Source organism: Anabrus simplex, chromosome 1 (genome assembly GCF_040414725.1).
Source record: "Anabrus simplex isolate iqAnaSimp1 chromosome 1, ASM4041472v1, whole genome shotgun sequence".
NCBI classification, from domain to species: domain Eukaryota; kingdom Metazoa; phylum Arthropoda; class Insecta; order Orthoptera; family Tettigoniidae; genus Anabrus; species Anabrus simplex.
In genome coordinates this window covers 1,634,814,262-1,634,827,437 of record NC_090265.1, presented here as the reverse complement: position 1 = coordinate 1,634,827,437, position 13,176 = coordinate 1,634,814,262, and the positions used below count along the sequence as shown (strand labels likewise).

Genomic DNA, 13,176 nt, shown 5'->3' with positions numbered 1-13,176 from the left:
GCCATTTTCTAAATCCAGCACAGGTCATAATTGAGGTACAGTCCCAGCTTTTGCTTGGGGAGTGAAAAGAGAAAATAAAGCTTCTTTAAGTCTCTTCAGGGCTGAACCGTTTACCTCCAAAATGCGTTCCGAGGCTCTTATGTGTTTTGAAAGCAACTACAAATAAGCTCTTTTACTGGCTTGTGAGGCCTAACGTAATTGAGGATTTTCTTTCAAGGTTTACTCTCTTACCCTTTGAGGATCCCTCCTCATCCCGCAAGGCAGTGGGTTCCATCTGTACTACCCCCCAGAGGAATGAGTTGCCTCCCCGCCAGCTCCAACATACTGAATCACATTCTCTGCTTTTGCTGCCATTGAGGTCTTCACCCGTTACCCTGAGCTGGGACCCTTTACCAGATGTTACACACTGGGTCAGTGTGCTCTGGGACTCACATAGGCAGGGGCACCACTCCCTGGGCAGGGCTGCCTCTAAGAGGGTCCCTAGCTGTTACCTGCACTGTCCCCATTACTGTTCATCACTGTTATGGATAATATAATGAAGAACATCAAGGAAAAGTTAGGTGAACTGAATGCAGTGGCCTTTGCTGATGATATAATGATTTGGGATGAAACAGAAGAGGAAGTACAGACCAGACTCAATATATGGAAATCCCAGTTCCAGGAATATAACCTCAACATCAGTGAGACCAAGACAGTGGTGATGGCAGTCAACAGAGAAGGGCATCCAGCAAGTGTAAAACTAGGAGACCACCAGCTAGAGTGTGTGGATAGTTTACCTTGGAAGTGTAATCTCCAGTGATAATTTGGTCAGAAAGGAAATTACAAACAGAGTGCAAAAGGGATCTGAATTCTACCAACAAGTAAGAACACTTTTATGTAATGACACAATTCCAAAACCGGCCAAACTGATGATGTTTAACAGCCATTTCATGGTATTGAAGCATGCACCCTCACAAAAAGAGATTCATCAAGACTGCAAGCATCAGAGATGAAATTTCTTAGATCTACCATTCAGAAGACCACGATGGACAAGTTAAGAAATGAGGAGGTGAGGAAAGAAGTCGGAATAAAGACATCCCTATTAGACCGAATCGGCACAGCCAGGCTATGGTGGTACAGGCATGTGATGAGGATGGAGCCTACAAGAACAGCCAGAATAAATTTGGAAAGACAGGTGGAGGGAAGAAGACTTGCAGAAATACCTAAAACCCGATGGATGGATATGATCAAGGTTGATCTAGTTACCAGAGGATGGACAGTGGATGATGTTCTCCATGACAAGTTGTATATGGACAGGAAGAAGTGGAAGATGCTCATTAACAGTACCCGGGAAAGTAGAACTGTACAATGATGATGATGATGATGATGACCTCCTAAATGCAAGCTTACAGCTACAATACTTGTACTGTATAGCCAACTCACTCAGTAAATTCAACGTGATGCTTTAGTAGGGAACAATTGAATGACAGGGAGAAGTCTATAATAGGTGTGAAATGGTTTCGTGCAAGGTGTGGAAGACCTTAGCTCACATGTATTTGTCATTTAAATGAGTGATGTTGATAGCTTTTGTTATATCCCAGTAGAATGCGCGCATGTCGACCACAGCATTTATATAGAAACTGTGTTATTCTTTGTAGAGGTTGCTTTATGTCAGTGTATCATGAGACACTTTTCAATACAGTGTTTGTGTAAGCAAGCTGTTCGTGTTTAATTATAAATGTCATTCGTGTATGGTCATAACAATTGGTGACGAGGAAAACTTTCAAAACGTCAGAAGAAAATGATAATATTGTGCCTGAATACAAATATGTTCTGCGATTAGTGACTGAACGGGAATAAGACTGTTGTGTTACGTATATAACCTCAACTACATAAATGTCATATTCCTAACCTTCAATTATTTTTGTGGCAGACATAACTCAAACATTTCTCCATGGATGCAGACCAGTTTAAGCAATTTTTGGCAGCAATGCATGCCAATCAACAGGCACTCTTAGATCAACTGAAAACTCAAGCACCAGTTCAATCTACTCAACCTATTATTAATTCCAATACATTTCTAATTCCACCCTTCGAATGTTTCAACCCACAAGCAGAGAACTTTCGAAATTACCGGTAACGTTTTGAAAACTATCTACAATTGAAAAATGTGTTCACCAACAAGAAATACGCCGCTCAGATGTTACTTAATTCGATTGGATCCACGAGTTATAACATATTATCTGCATTAGTGGCACCAAAAACACCTAGTGATTTCGATTATGACAATTTAATTGAAACCCTAGAAAAGCATCTTTGTCCTAAGAAGAATGTTCTGGTAGCCCAACATAGGTTTTTATCCACTTACCAGCTTGAAAATTAACCTATTGCTGACTATGTTGCTACATTAAGGCGTGCTACAATTGACTGCGACTTCAATTCTACATGTGAATGTAAGGTAAGCATTGCAGATGTATTTCTAAGAGCACAGTTCATTCGGGGAATTTATGACAGTTCAATTCGTGAACAATTACTGCAGGCAAATGTTCAAGAATTTAACGAAATCGTAACAAAAGCTATCGCTCTTGAAACATGTAAGTTAGACAGCAAGGAACTATCACCATCAGCTGTTTACAAGGGTACTTATAATGATTCTGTTCAAAAAATCAATCATAAATCAAGGCAGGACATATCTCATGATGATCAAAGCCAAGCAACACCGGTAAACAAGGCCAGATCAAAAACTGACTACAAGGAATTGGGAATTCAAAATATGTGTTTACGTTGTGGTAGAGACAATCATCTAGCGAAGGACTGTAGGACTGATTTTAACAATCTGAAATGCAGTTCATGTGGGAAATTTGGCCACATTCAGAAAGTGTGTATACATACTTTGTTAGCAACAAGAAGGAATTCCAAAATCGACTCTCATTTTCTTCAGGAAGAAGATATTACTCAAACATTCGGTGTTAGCCATATAATAGACATTTTTCAATATCACGAATATCCAAATGCGAAGAAATTTTATGCTACAGTTCTTATAGAAGGAATACCCCAGAGATTTGAAGTAGATTCTGGAGCCGGTTTTACCTTGCTATCACGTTCTAGTTTCAAAGCGCTTGACTTACATGTACAACTCCAGAAAGCAGATGTTGCCTTTCGTTCTTATACTAAGAATGTGTTTTTACCTGATGGCAAGGTTAATGTTACTGTTTCTTATCAGAATAGAACTTCATCTGAAGAGTTATATGTAGTACCAGACGACTTCGAACCGCTTCTGGGGCGTGTCTGGATCCGTCACCTTGGTATTAATCTTCAAGAAATTGACTGTGAAACGGAATCAAATACTAGTCATATCGATATACAGTCAATCGGTAGTATTACTGAGATAATCAAGAGATTTCCAGAAATTTTTGAAGAAAAGGTAGGGTGTGTGCCAAATTTGAAAGTGTCTCTTCAGCTCCGAAAGGATGCCAAGCCAGTCTTTCATAAAGAACGTGATGTTCCATATGCCTTACGGGAGAAAGTAGAAAAAGAATTAGATGATTTAGAAGCAGGTGGGATAATCTCAAAAATCAATTACAGTGATTGGGGTTTGCCACTAGTAGTGATTCCAAAGTCCGATGGCGGAGTTCAACTTTGCGTTGATTACAAGATAGGCGTCAATGACAAATTAATAGCAGCAAACTACCCAATTTGGAAAGTGGATGACATCCTAAATAGCTTGAAGAACTCGAGGTACTTTTGCCGCCTGGACATATATAAAGGATATCTTCATCTCCAGGTTGATGATGAGAGCAGCAAGATCCAAACCATATCAACACATCGAGGTACATATCGCATGCATCGTCTTTCCTTTGGTATAAAAACAGCTCCGTCCAAATTTAATAGAATCATAGATCAAGTTTTATCTGGACTATCAAAAACTCATTCATATTTTGATGACATTATTATTCATGGTTTTACAAAAACAGAATGTCAACAAAACCTATTTGCCTGCCTTCAAAGGCTCAAAGAATTCGACTTACATCTAAATCAAAGGAAGTGTGCTTTCTTTGAAACCAGCATCGAATATCTGGGCCATGTTATTGAATATAATAAAATCATGAAGTCACCAGCCAAAGTTAAAGCAATACTTGAAATGCCTCGTCCGGTCAATACAGACAATGTTCGAAGATTTCTTGGAATGATAACATATTATTCAAGATTCATTCCAAATACTTCAACTATGACCTACCCCTTGAGGCAGCTTCTCCTCAAGAATAAGAAGTTTCATTAGACTAGTTCTTGTGAATCAGCATTTGCCAGACTAAAGGACGAGATTGCAAGTGATCGAGTGCTGATATCTTATAATGCAGATCTACCACTGGTTCTAGCTTGTGACGCCAGTCCAACAGGTATTGCTGGAGTCCTGTCACACATTGTTGATGATGTTGAAAAGCCTATCGCATTTGCTTCAAGGTCCTTGTCTTCAGCTGAACGTAACTACAACCAGCTGGATCGTGAGGCTCTAGCAATTATGTTCGCTGTCAACTATTTTTATATGTATCTATTTGGACGCAAGTTTAAGTTGATAACATACAATAGCCCACTTACCAGAATCTTCCATCAGAATTCAAGATTACCAGCTATGACTTCTGCTAGATTATTAAGATATGCTTCATTTCTTTTGGGATTTGACTATGAAGTTGAATATAAAAAAGGTTCAGAACATACCAACGTTGACTGCTTGTCAAGAGCAGCGATCACTCAGTCACACATTTCAAAGGATATAGTCTTCAATGACGAAGTTCATCAACTCTGTTATTCAACCATCGCTGAAATAGCAACCACGGAATTAAATCCTGACAGTATTCGAATTTCAACAGAACACAATGAATTGTTATCAAAAATCAAAGCAGAGCTCATGTCATCTGAATCCATAGACAATGAATTCACGCTAGATGATGGAATTTAAATCTAAGAATTTCATTTTTGTCCATATTGAATTAAGAATGGAAGATTGAAAAGGTGGACCCTTTTAAGTTTCCTATCTTCCATTCTCAGTTCAATACGGACAAAAATGAAATTCTTAGATTTAAATGAAGCAGCCAACCAGGCAAAGTCGGTAGCCTATCATTACTTGGGCTTAAAAATCAATATTGGGAAAATAGGCAAGGATATAGCATTTATCAAACAGTGCATTACACAGAATTTAACCCCTAATTTTTTGAAAAGCATCACGAAACGAAAGGACCCTTTTAAGATGATGGAATCTTATTCAAGGGTCAAAGAGTCGTCATTCCGTCAAAACTCCAGCCATTAGTCCTGAAGGAATTACATAGCACACACATAGGGATTACAAAAATGAAACAATTAGCAAGGCGTTATTGCTACTGGAAGAATATTGATAAGGATATTGAAAAAAATGGTAAAATCTTGTCAGGCCTGCGCCGACATTCGATCCTCTCCAGCGAAAGCCCCAATTCACCATTGGGACGTCCCTACAGACAACTGGAGCCGCGTCCACATGGATTATGCGGGTCCATTTCAAGGTTTCTACTTCCTTCTAATTGTTGATGCAAAATCCAGGTGGGCAGAAATCAAAGTAATTCGTAATTCGAGAAGCTCCAACATCTGTGAAGACAATTGAGCTATTAAGAGAAATATTTTCATTTCATGGATTCCCAATAGCGATAGTCTCTGATAACGCTACAATATTTGTAAGTGACCTATTCAAATCGCTCTGTAGGGAACACGGTATATTCCAAAAATTCACAGCTCCTGGACATCCTGCAACTAATGGAATGGCTGAACGAAACGTCCAGACACTAAAACGTCGACTAAAAGCTATGTCGAATGAGCCCTTGTCTATATCCAGAAAAGTGCAAGAGATCCTTCTGAAATATCGTGCCACCCCTCTAGAGTGTGGAAAATCACCAGCTGAACTGTACCTGAACAGACCATTACGGATCAAATTAGACGTTATTCGCCCAATCAAACAGGAAGGAAATCAAGAGGCGACTCATGGACATCGCAATCTAAGCGTGGGAGACAGAGTCCAAGTGAAATTCTATGAAGGGAATAAAATGTCATGGAAGTATGGAGTAGTCATTGGAAAGTTCGGTCATTTACATTACCAGATTCAGCTAGACGATGGTTATAGCCTCAAGAGACATATTGACCAAATACTTAGAACGGAGGTTCCGAAGAAGATGGGTATAATCACTGATCAGCAATTAGGCCCAAGTCAACAAGAACAACATCCTGAATATAAACAACTTTTCATCTTCACTGACTGGATGAATGAGCCAATCCCTGGGAGTAATCAAGGACTCGAGGCAGAAGAAGACATGCAAAATCGAAGACTTGAAGCAGAAGAAAACGGACCTCCACCCCCAAACCTAACCTGCCGACCAGATAGGACACGCCGTCCGCCGCAGTACCTTAAGGACTATGTTACTTAAATGATCACCAAATTCTCTTCTTCAAAAATTAAGCGTGGGAGACTGTTATATCCCAGTAGAATGCGCGCATGTCGACCACAGCATTTATATAGAAATTGTGTTATTCTTTGTAGAGGTTGCTTTATGTCAGTGTATCACGAGACACTTTTCAATACAGTGTTTGTGTAAGCAAGCTGTTCGTGTTTAATTATAAATGTCATTCGTGTATGGTCAAAACAGCTTTATTGCTTATGGGACTTATTTCCACCTTCTTTCCTTGATCTCCTTTTGGGCTATACACATATTTGTTCAGCTTTGTTCCTTTCCTCTAAACAATGCACCTTATTCATAGAAAGTCTTATTTGAAACTACTGTATAATGTTTAATAAGTCATTTAATCAGAATAAATACTTCTTTACATCTTAGCATTCTTTCGTTTTCTTGCTTGTACTGCCTCCCTCTATGCCACCCATTCATTGTACTATCCTAGATATTACTATTATTATTGCCCTTTCAGCAGGAAAAACATGAAAAGTAATGTAATGCAATGTAATAACTGTACTAAAAATTCCCTCTTCAGCACACAAGATGCTTTACCATCAACATCTCATCATGTTGGTATTCATCTTCCTACTACTTCACCTTCCATACACTACATTCCTAAGAAAAGTGGAAAATATCGAGCAGCATGGCGGACACTCATTCCCTTCAGGAAAACAAAGAGGTAAGAAAGAGTGTTATTCTTATACTTCAGTATTAAAAGTACCAATGACATGTATAATAATGTTTCCTTTCTTAATCATTCAAGGGCAGTTTATGAAGTCCCCCTGGATAAATTGGGGTTATTTTCATATATTACTTGCACCTGGATGACAACCTTTCTCCATAAATCTTGGAATCCTTCATTCAGTGAGCAAGAAATAGTCATTGGTGCCTCAACAGATTCTTCAGATATAAATGGACAACGGTAAGTATCTTGCATTGTGATAAAACTGAGAAGCATACATCTCTAACTTCATTATTTAGAACAAGCGGCCTCCAGGCATGTACAGTAACAATCTGGTAGTTGTGGTTGTTCTCAAGTAAATAACTTACATGAAAGAATTTTTTAAATAGCAAAGCAGCTATTACAGACTGAAACATTTATAGATATATCATCTGGTAGAAATTATTATATTTTACTAGCTGCTGAGTATTTATCATTGACAGGTTCACTTTTGTAACTGCAGCAGTAGTAGAGATGAGTGGCAGAAGAATGCACAGAGAACAACTCAATTAACAGAAATAGACAGTCAATATAAAATTACAATTGATGACTTTTAGAGGCTAAGGACATTGCAGGCCATCACATTTTGTTTTCTTCTGGCTCAGCACTACTAGGGCATTTGTGGCCTATAGTCTGTGTTGAGTAGAAAGCTGTTTCCGCTGCAGCCATTTTTATGAAGTAAAAATATTTTGGCCTGGCATAAGTGATATTTAACACAGTGAAATTTTCCATTGAGCGCAATGCATTGAGTGGGTGGGATAACACGGCAACATAGCAGCTGCTTGATTGGACAATTCTGAGTATCCTGTTGAAGCATAGCATATAAGAAGGTCAAATGGACTGCATCACCATCGAACTATCCAAGGCTTTTGATAGGATAGATCATGAGAGCTCACTGACAAAAATAAAGGTAATTGAACTAGACGAAAGAGTGGTTGAATGGGTGGCTTCATTTCCAGAAAATAGAACTCAGTGAGTTAGAGTAGGTGTAGCGTTATCCGATCCTGTAATGATTAAGAGTGGTGGTCCCACAGGGCAGTATTATTGGACCTTTATGTTTTCTTTGTATATATAAATGACATAAGTAAATAACTGGAATCACAGATAAGGCTATTTGCAGATGATGTTATTCTGTATAGAGTCGTAAATGGTTTTGAGATGGACAGCAGATAATGGTATGAATGTAAATGGGATGAAAAGTCAAATTGTAAGTTTCACCAAGAGGAAAAGTCCTCTTCAGATTTAATTTTTGTGTTGATGGGGTACCTCATGATGTTAATATAAGGAATGATCTTCATTGGGGTAATCATATTAATGAGGTTATTAACAAATGTTAAGATCTCTTCACCTGGTTTAGGGGTTGTAGTAAGAGTGTAAAAGAAAGGGCAGTTAGAGTATGGTTCCAGTGTATGGGACTCCCACCATGACTACTTGATAAGAGAACTGGAAAAAATTCAAAGGAAAGCAGCATGATTTGTTCTGGATGATTTCCGACAAAGGAGTAGTGTAAGGAAAATGTTGCAAATTTTGGGCTAGGAAGACTTGGGAGAAAGCAGATGAAATCCTCGACTATGTGGTATGTATCACCAAGTTTACACAAGGAGTATTTTATTACACCACCTATTCAATGCAATTCACTCCACTGTTGCGTGGTCAAGTGAACATAGGAACTACCAGATTTTAAGGTACATGTTTCGCCCCTCTTTTATTGGACATCATCAGCCTTATTCAATCAAAAACAAACTTTGGTCTGAGGACTTTATCAAAATTACATAAACTGGATTGATGAACTCTTAATAGTATTGAAACTGTGGATACATTATATTTACAGTACAAAGATAGATAAAACATATGTGCACATACTAAAATCACTTTGAAAATTAAAATGTTCGTCTAAAAGACGAGAATAATGGTTTGTAATATGTGGTATGTTTCGAGCCGTCAGTGGAGAGTTGGCGTGGTATCACACAAGAAGACGAATAAGCTTGAGTGAAGCTTTTAAAACTAGGAAAGATCATTATATGAAGTTAAATATGGAATTCAAAAGGATATATTGGGGCAAATATTCATTTATAGGATGAGGAGTAAGGGATTGGAATAAATTGTCAAGGAAATTGTGTGATAAATTTCCAAGTTCTTTGAAAATGTCTAAAAAAAAAAAGTTAGGTAAACAATTGATAGGGAATCTGCCACCTGGGCTACAGCCCTAAATGTATATCGTTGATTGGTTGATGCTTTTCTCTGCATTATCATGACCTTTTCCCTCATTCTTCAAATGATTGTTCCTTCACGATTTTCTTCTAATTTCGATATCTTTTGTTTATCTTTCTAATCAATAGAGGCTAAAGGTTGTGGAGGTATGAAGCTTATAAAAACAGTCACAACAACTACCATCACTGGTACCAGTTCATTTGTTACCATGGCAACTGATCAGTTATTCCCATATCATTGATGGTCACCGTCGATGGACTAGGCAGGAAAAATTACTGGCATAAGTGATATTTAACACAGTGAAATTTTCCATTGAGTGCAATGCATTGAGTGGGTGGGATAACACGGCAACATAGCAGCTGCTTGATTGGACAATTCTGAGTATCCTGTTGAAGCATAGCATATAAGAAGGTCAAATGGACTGCATCACCATCGAACTATCCAAGGCTTTTGATAGGGTAGATCATGAGAGCTCACTGACAAAAATAAAGGTAATTGAACTAGACGAAAGACGAAAGATCAGTTATTCCCACATCATTGATGGTCACCGTCGATGGACTAGGCAGGAAAAATTACTCTATTATTACTGTGATAAAAGTGTTTTGGATATAAAAGATTGGCCGTTGAATCTTCTATAATTCTCTTTGCAGACTTGTTAGCCCTGTTATTTCTGGAGATACCATATATATGCAAATAATCTGCACATCCTAATATTAGGAGAAAATTTTTAAAAATCGATTTAATTTCTGTTTTATTTACAAGAAATTAATCGTACATAATGATATACTCCAAAACTGAATACAGTAAAATAAAAATTTGTTTTAAGAAATGCATTATAATTATTGTTACATGCTGTTAGGTTGGCAATCTGTTGATCAGAATTGTCTGCAGTTTGCTTACCTTCACCTGATTTTTGTAATAACTGATTCATTTCACCTATGAGTTGACATAATGAGTGTGCTGTCTGGTATTAGCTGTATGGAACATTTTGTGCGAAATGCCCAGCAGTTATTATTTGTTTCTTTGAAGTGAAACAGTACCAACCTTATTTCAAATAATGCACACACCCAAGTTTTCTTTGATAAATTGCGGAAAAAATATGTGCGGATTATTTGCATGTATCACTATCACTATCACTATCAGCCATATTCAATCGTTTTTACGATGTGGCCTCTTTAAGTCCAAAGCAAGGTAGGTTTTCATGAGGTCTCTCCATCTGGGACGGTCTTGAGCGATGTTCTGCCAATTGATCCCAGTAATCTTCCGGATGTCTTTATCCCATCTGTCCGGTGGTCTTCCCCTTGGTCTGAGATGATCTTTCGGACACCACTCAAGCACAAGCTTTGTCCACCTACCATCAGTTCTCCAAGCAACATGGCCTGCCCACTGCCATTTTAGGGTAAATACCCTTTCTAAAATGTCACTGACCTTCGTGACTGACCTGATGTAATCTGCTCTCTTCCTGTCTTTCTTCGTCAAGCCTAGCATGAACCGTTCCATAGCTCTTTGGGTTGTTCTGAGTTTTTGCTTAACAAACTCGCTCAATGTCCAGGTTTCACAACCGTAAGTCAGTACGGGGAGAACACTCTGGTCAAAGACTATCTTCTTTAGGTGGGGTGGCATGTTGGATTTGAAGACTGAAGAATTTCTTCCGTAGGCTTGCCATCCTAGTTTGATACGTCGGAAGATTTCCGGTCTTAAGTCCCCTTTCATGTTTACAAGTTGCCCAAGATAGACAAATTCATTGACCTGTTGTAAAGTGGTGTTTCCCACATGCAGCTTTCCTGCTGGGGCCCACTTGTTAAGCATTACTTTGGTTTTAGAAAGGTTCATGGATAGTCCCACTTTTTGACAGGCTGAGACAAGATCATTTATTAGAGTTTGTAGTTCATCGATGTCGTTGGCCAAAAGTGTAATGTCGTCTGCAAACCTTAAATTGTTCAGCCTTTTCCCATTGATTTTGATTCCTGTGCTTTGCCAGTTGATTTTTGACATGGCCATTTCTAATACGGCTGAGAACAGCTTGGGAGATATGGGGTTGCCTTGCTTAACACCTCTTTGAATGGGAAAATCCGTGGTTGGCACATTGATGTTCACGAAGGCTGAAGAGGTTTCGTAGATATGCTGGAGAACTCTTATGTAGGCAGCATCGACGCCGTGTTCAGCTAAGGCTTGCATAACAGCAGCGTGGCTCACCGAGTCAAAAGCCTTTTCAAAGTCCACAAAGGCTAGACAGAGCGGCATTTGATATTCATTACTTCTGCTGATAACTTCACGAAGGGTGAGTATATGGTCGATTGTTCCAAAACCTCGGCGGAAACCTGCTTGTTCAATTGGTTGGGCAAAATCAAGCGTTGAACTGATTCTATTTGTCAGTACCTTGGTGAAAACCTTGTAAAGGACAGAAAGCAAGCTAATAGGACGATAGTTTCTGATGTCATGTATATTCCCTTTTTTGTGCAGGAGAATTATCATTGCTCTGTTCCAAGATGGAGGGATGAATGCATTGTGTAGGCAAGACGTGAATATTTTTGCCAAGTGGCTTAAAGTTTCATCACCAGCAAGTTTGAGAACGCTAACTGAAAGGTTATCGCTACCTGCGACTGATTCTTTTTTCATACTGTTTATAGCATGTCTGATCTCAGATGGGAGAACTTCCGGGACTTGGGAAATGTTGGATAAGTCAGGCAAGGACAGGTTATCATCAGCCTTCTCGTACAACTTGCTATAAAAGTTCCTGATGAACTCAAGAAGTTCTTCCCTATCAGTAATTCGTCCGTTGTCCCCATCTAGTGCAATTAATTGCTTCTTCCCGATCTGTAGCTTCCTTTTAGCAGACTTCAAACTTGTTTTTTCAGATAAGCAAGTTCTCAGAGTATCTTCGTTGAATTTCTTTAAGTCGGCTTTAATTCTCTTTCTTATGGTTTTGCACAGCTCAGAGTACTGTATTTTGTCACAGTCAGACTGAATTTTCATTTCTCTCCTCCTCTTTAGCAGGTTCCTGGTATTATCACTGAGTTTCTTATCACGAGTGTTATTCTTTTTCAACCCTCCAATTACTTCAGCCGTATCCATTAGCATTTTTGCCAGATTTTCACCAGTTGTGTCATGTAGGCTTTGTTGAAGGGCTTGATGGAATTTCTCTTTATTTTCTTCTAGATGTTTAAGATTTATTTGTTTCTTTTTCTCCCGCACTAGTTTAAGTCGATGTTCCCTAATGTTTAACTCGGCTCTAGCCCTTACTAGTCGGTGGTCACTACCAGTATTGAATCTGTTGAGGACTGATACATCTTTAATAATTTGAGGGATGTTACAGAGAACAAAATCGATCTCGTTGGTGAATTCAAAATTGGGACTTCTCCATGTCCATTTACGCCCTGGGTGTTTCTTAAAGAATGTGTTCATTATACGCATGTTGGTGTACTCGGCAAACTGGACCAATCTCTCCCCTCTCTCATTTCTCTCGTCTATCCCATAGTTTCCAATAACAGTTTCACCAGTCTTACAGGTTCCAACCTTCGCATTGAAGTCACCCATTACTATTTGAAAGTGACAGTCACTCCCCTTCTCACAGGTTTCATGTAGACTCTCATAAAAGAATTCTAACTCCTCGTCAGAGTGGCTTGATGTGGGGGCATATGCTTGCACAATGTGCATTTTGTATCTCTTAGAGAGTTTTAGAACTAATCGCGCAATTCTACTTGAAGTACCTTCTAATACAGAGACCTTGTTCACGAGATGTCGGTTGATTAGGAATCCTACTCCATTAAGCCCTCCTTTTGGTTCACCACAGTA

General features: G+C 38.8%; 1 protein-coding gene across 1 annotated transcript in view; it reads left to right on the top strand.

Annotated features, from left to right (window-relative positions):
* LOC136881324 (ATP-binding cassette sub-family C member 12) overlaps window positions 1-13,176 on the top strand; it is a 171,790-nt gene that overhangs the window by 37,184 nt on the left and 121,430 nt on the right. The window contains exons 3-4 of the mRNA XM_067154145.2: window positions 6,985-7,128; window positions 7,213-7,371. Of these exons, the coding sequence (XP_067010246.2) occupies window positions 6,985-7,128; window positions 7,213-7,371 (303 nt within the window). The remainder of the gene's footprint in view (window positions 1-6,984; window positions 7,129-7,212; window positions 7,372-13,176) is intronic.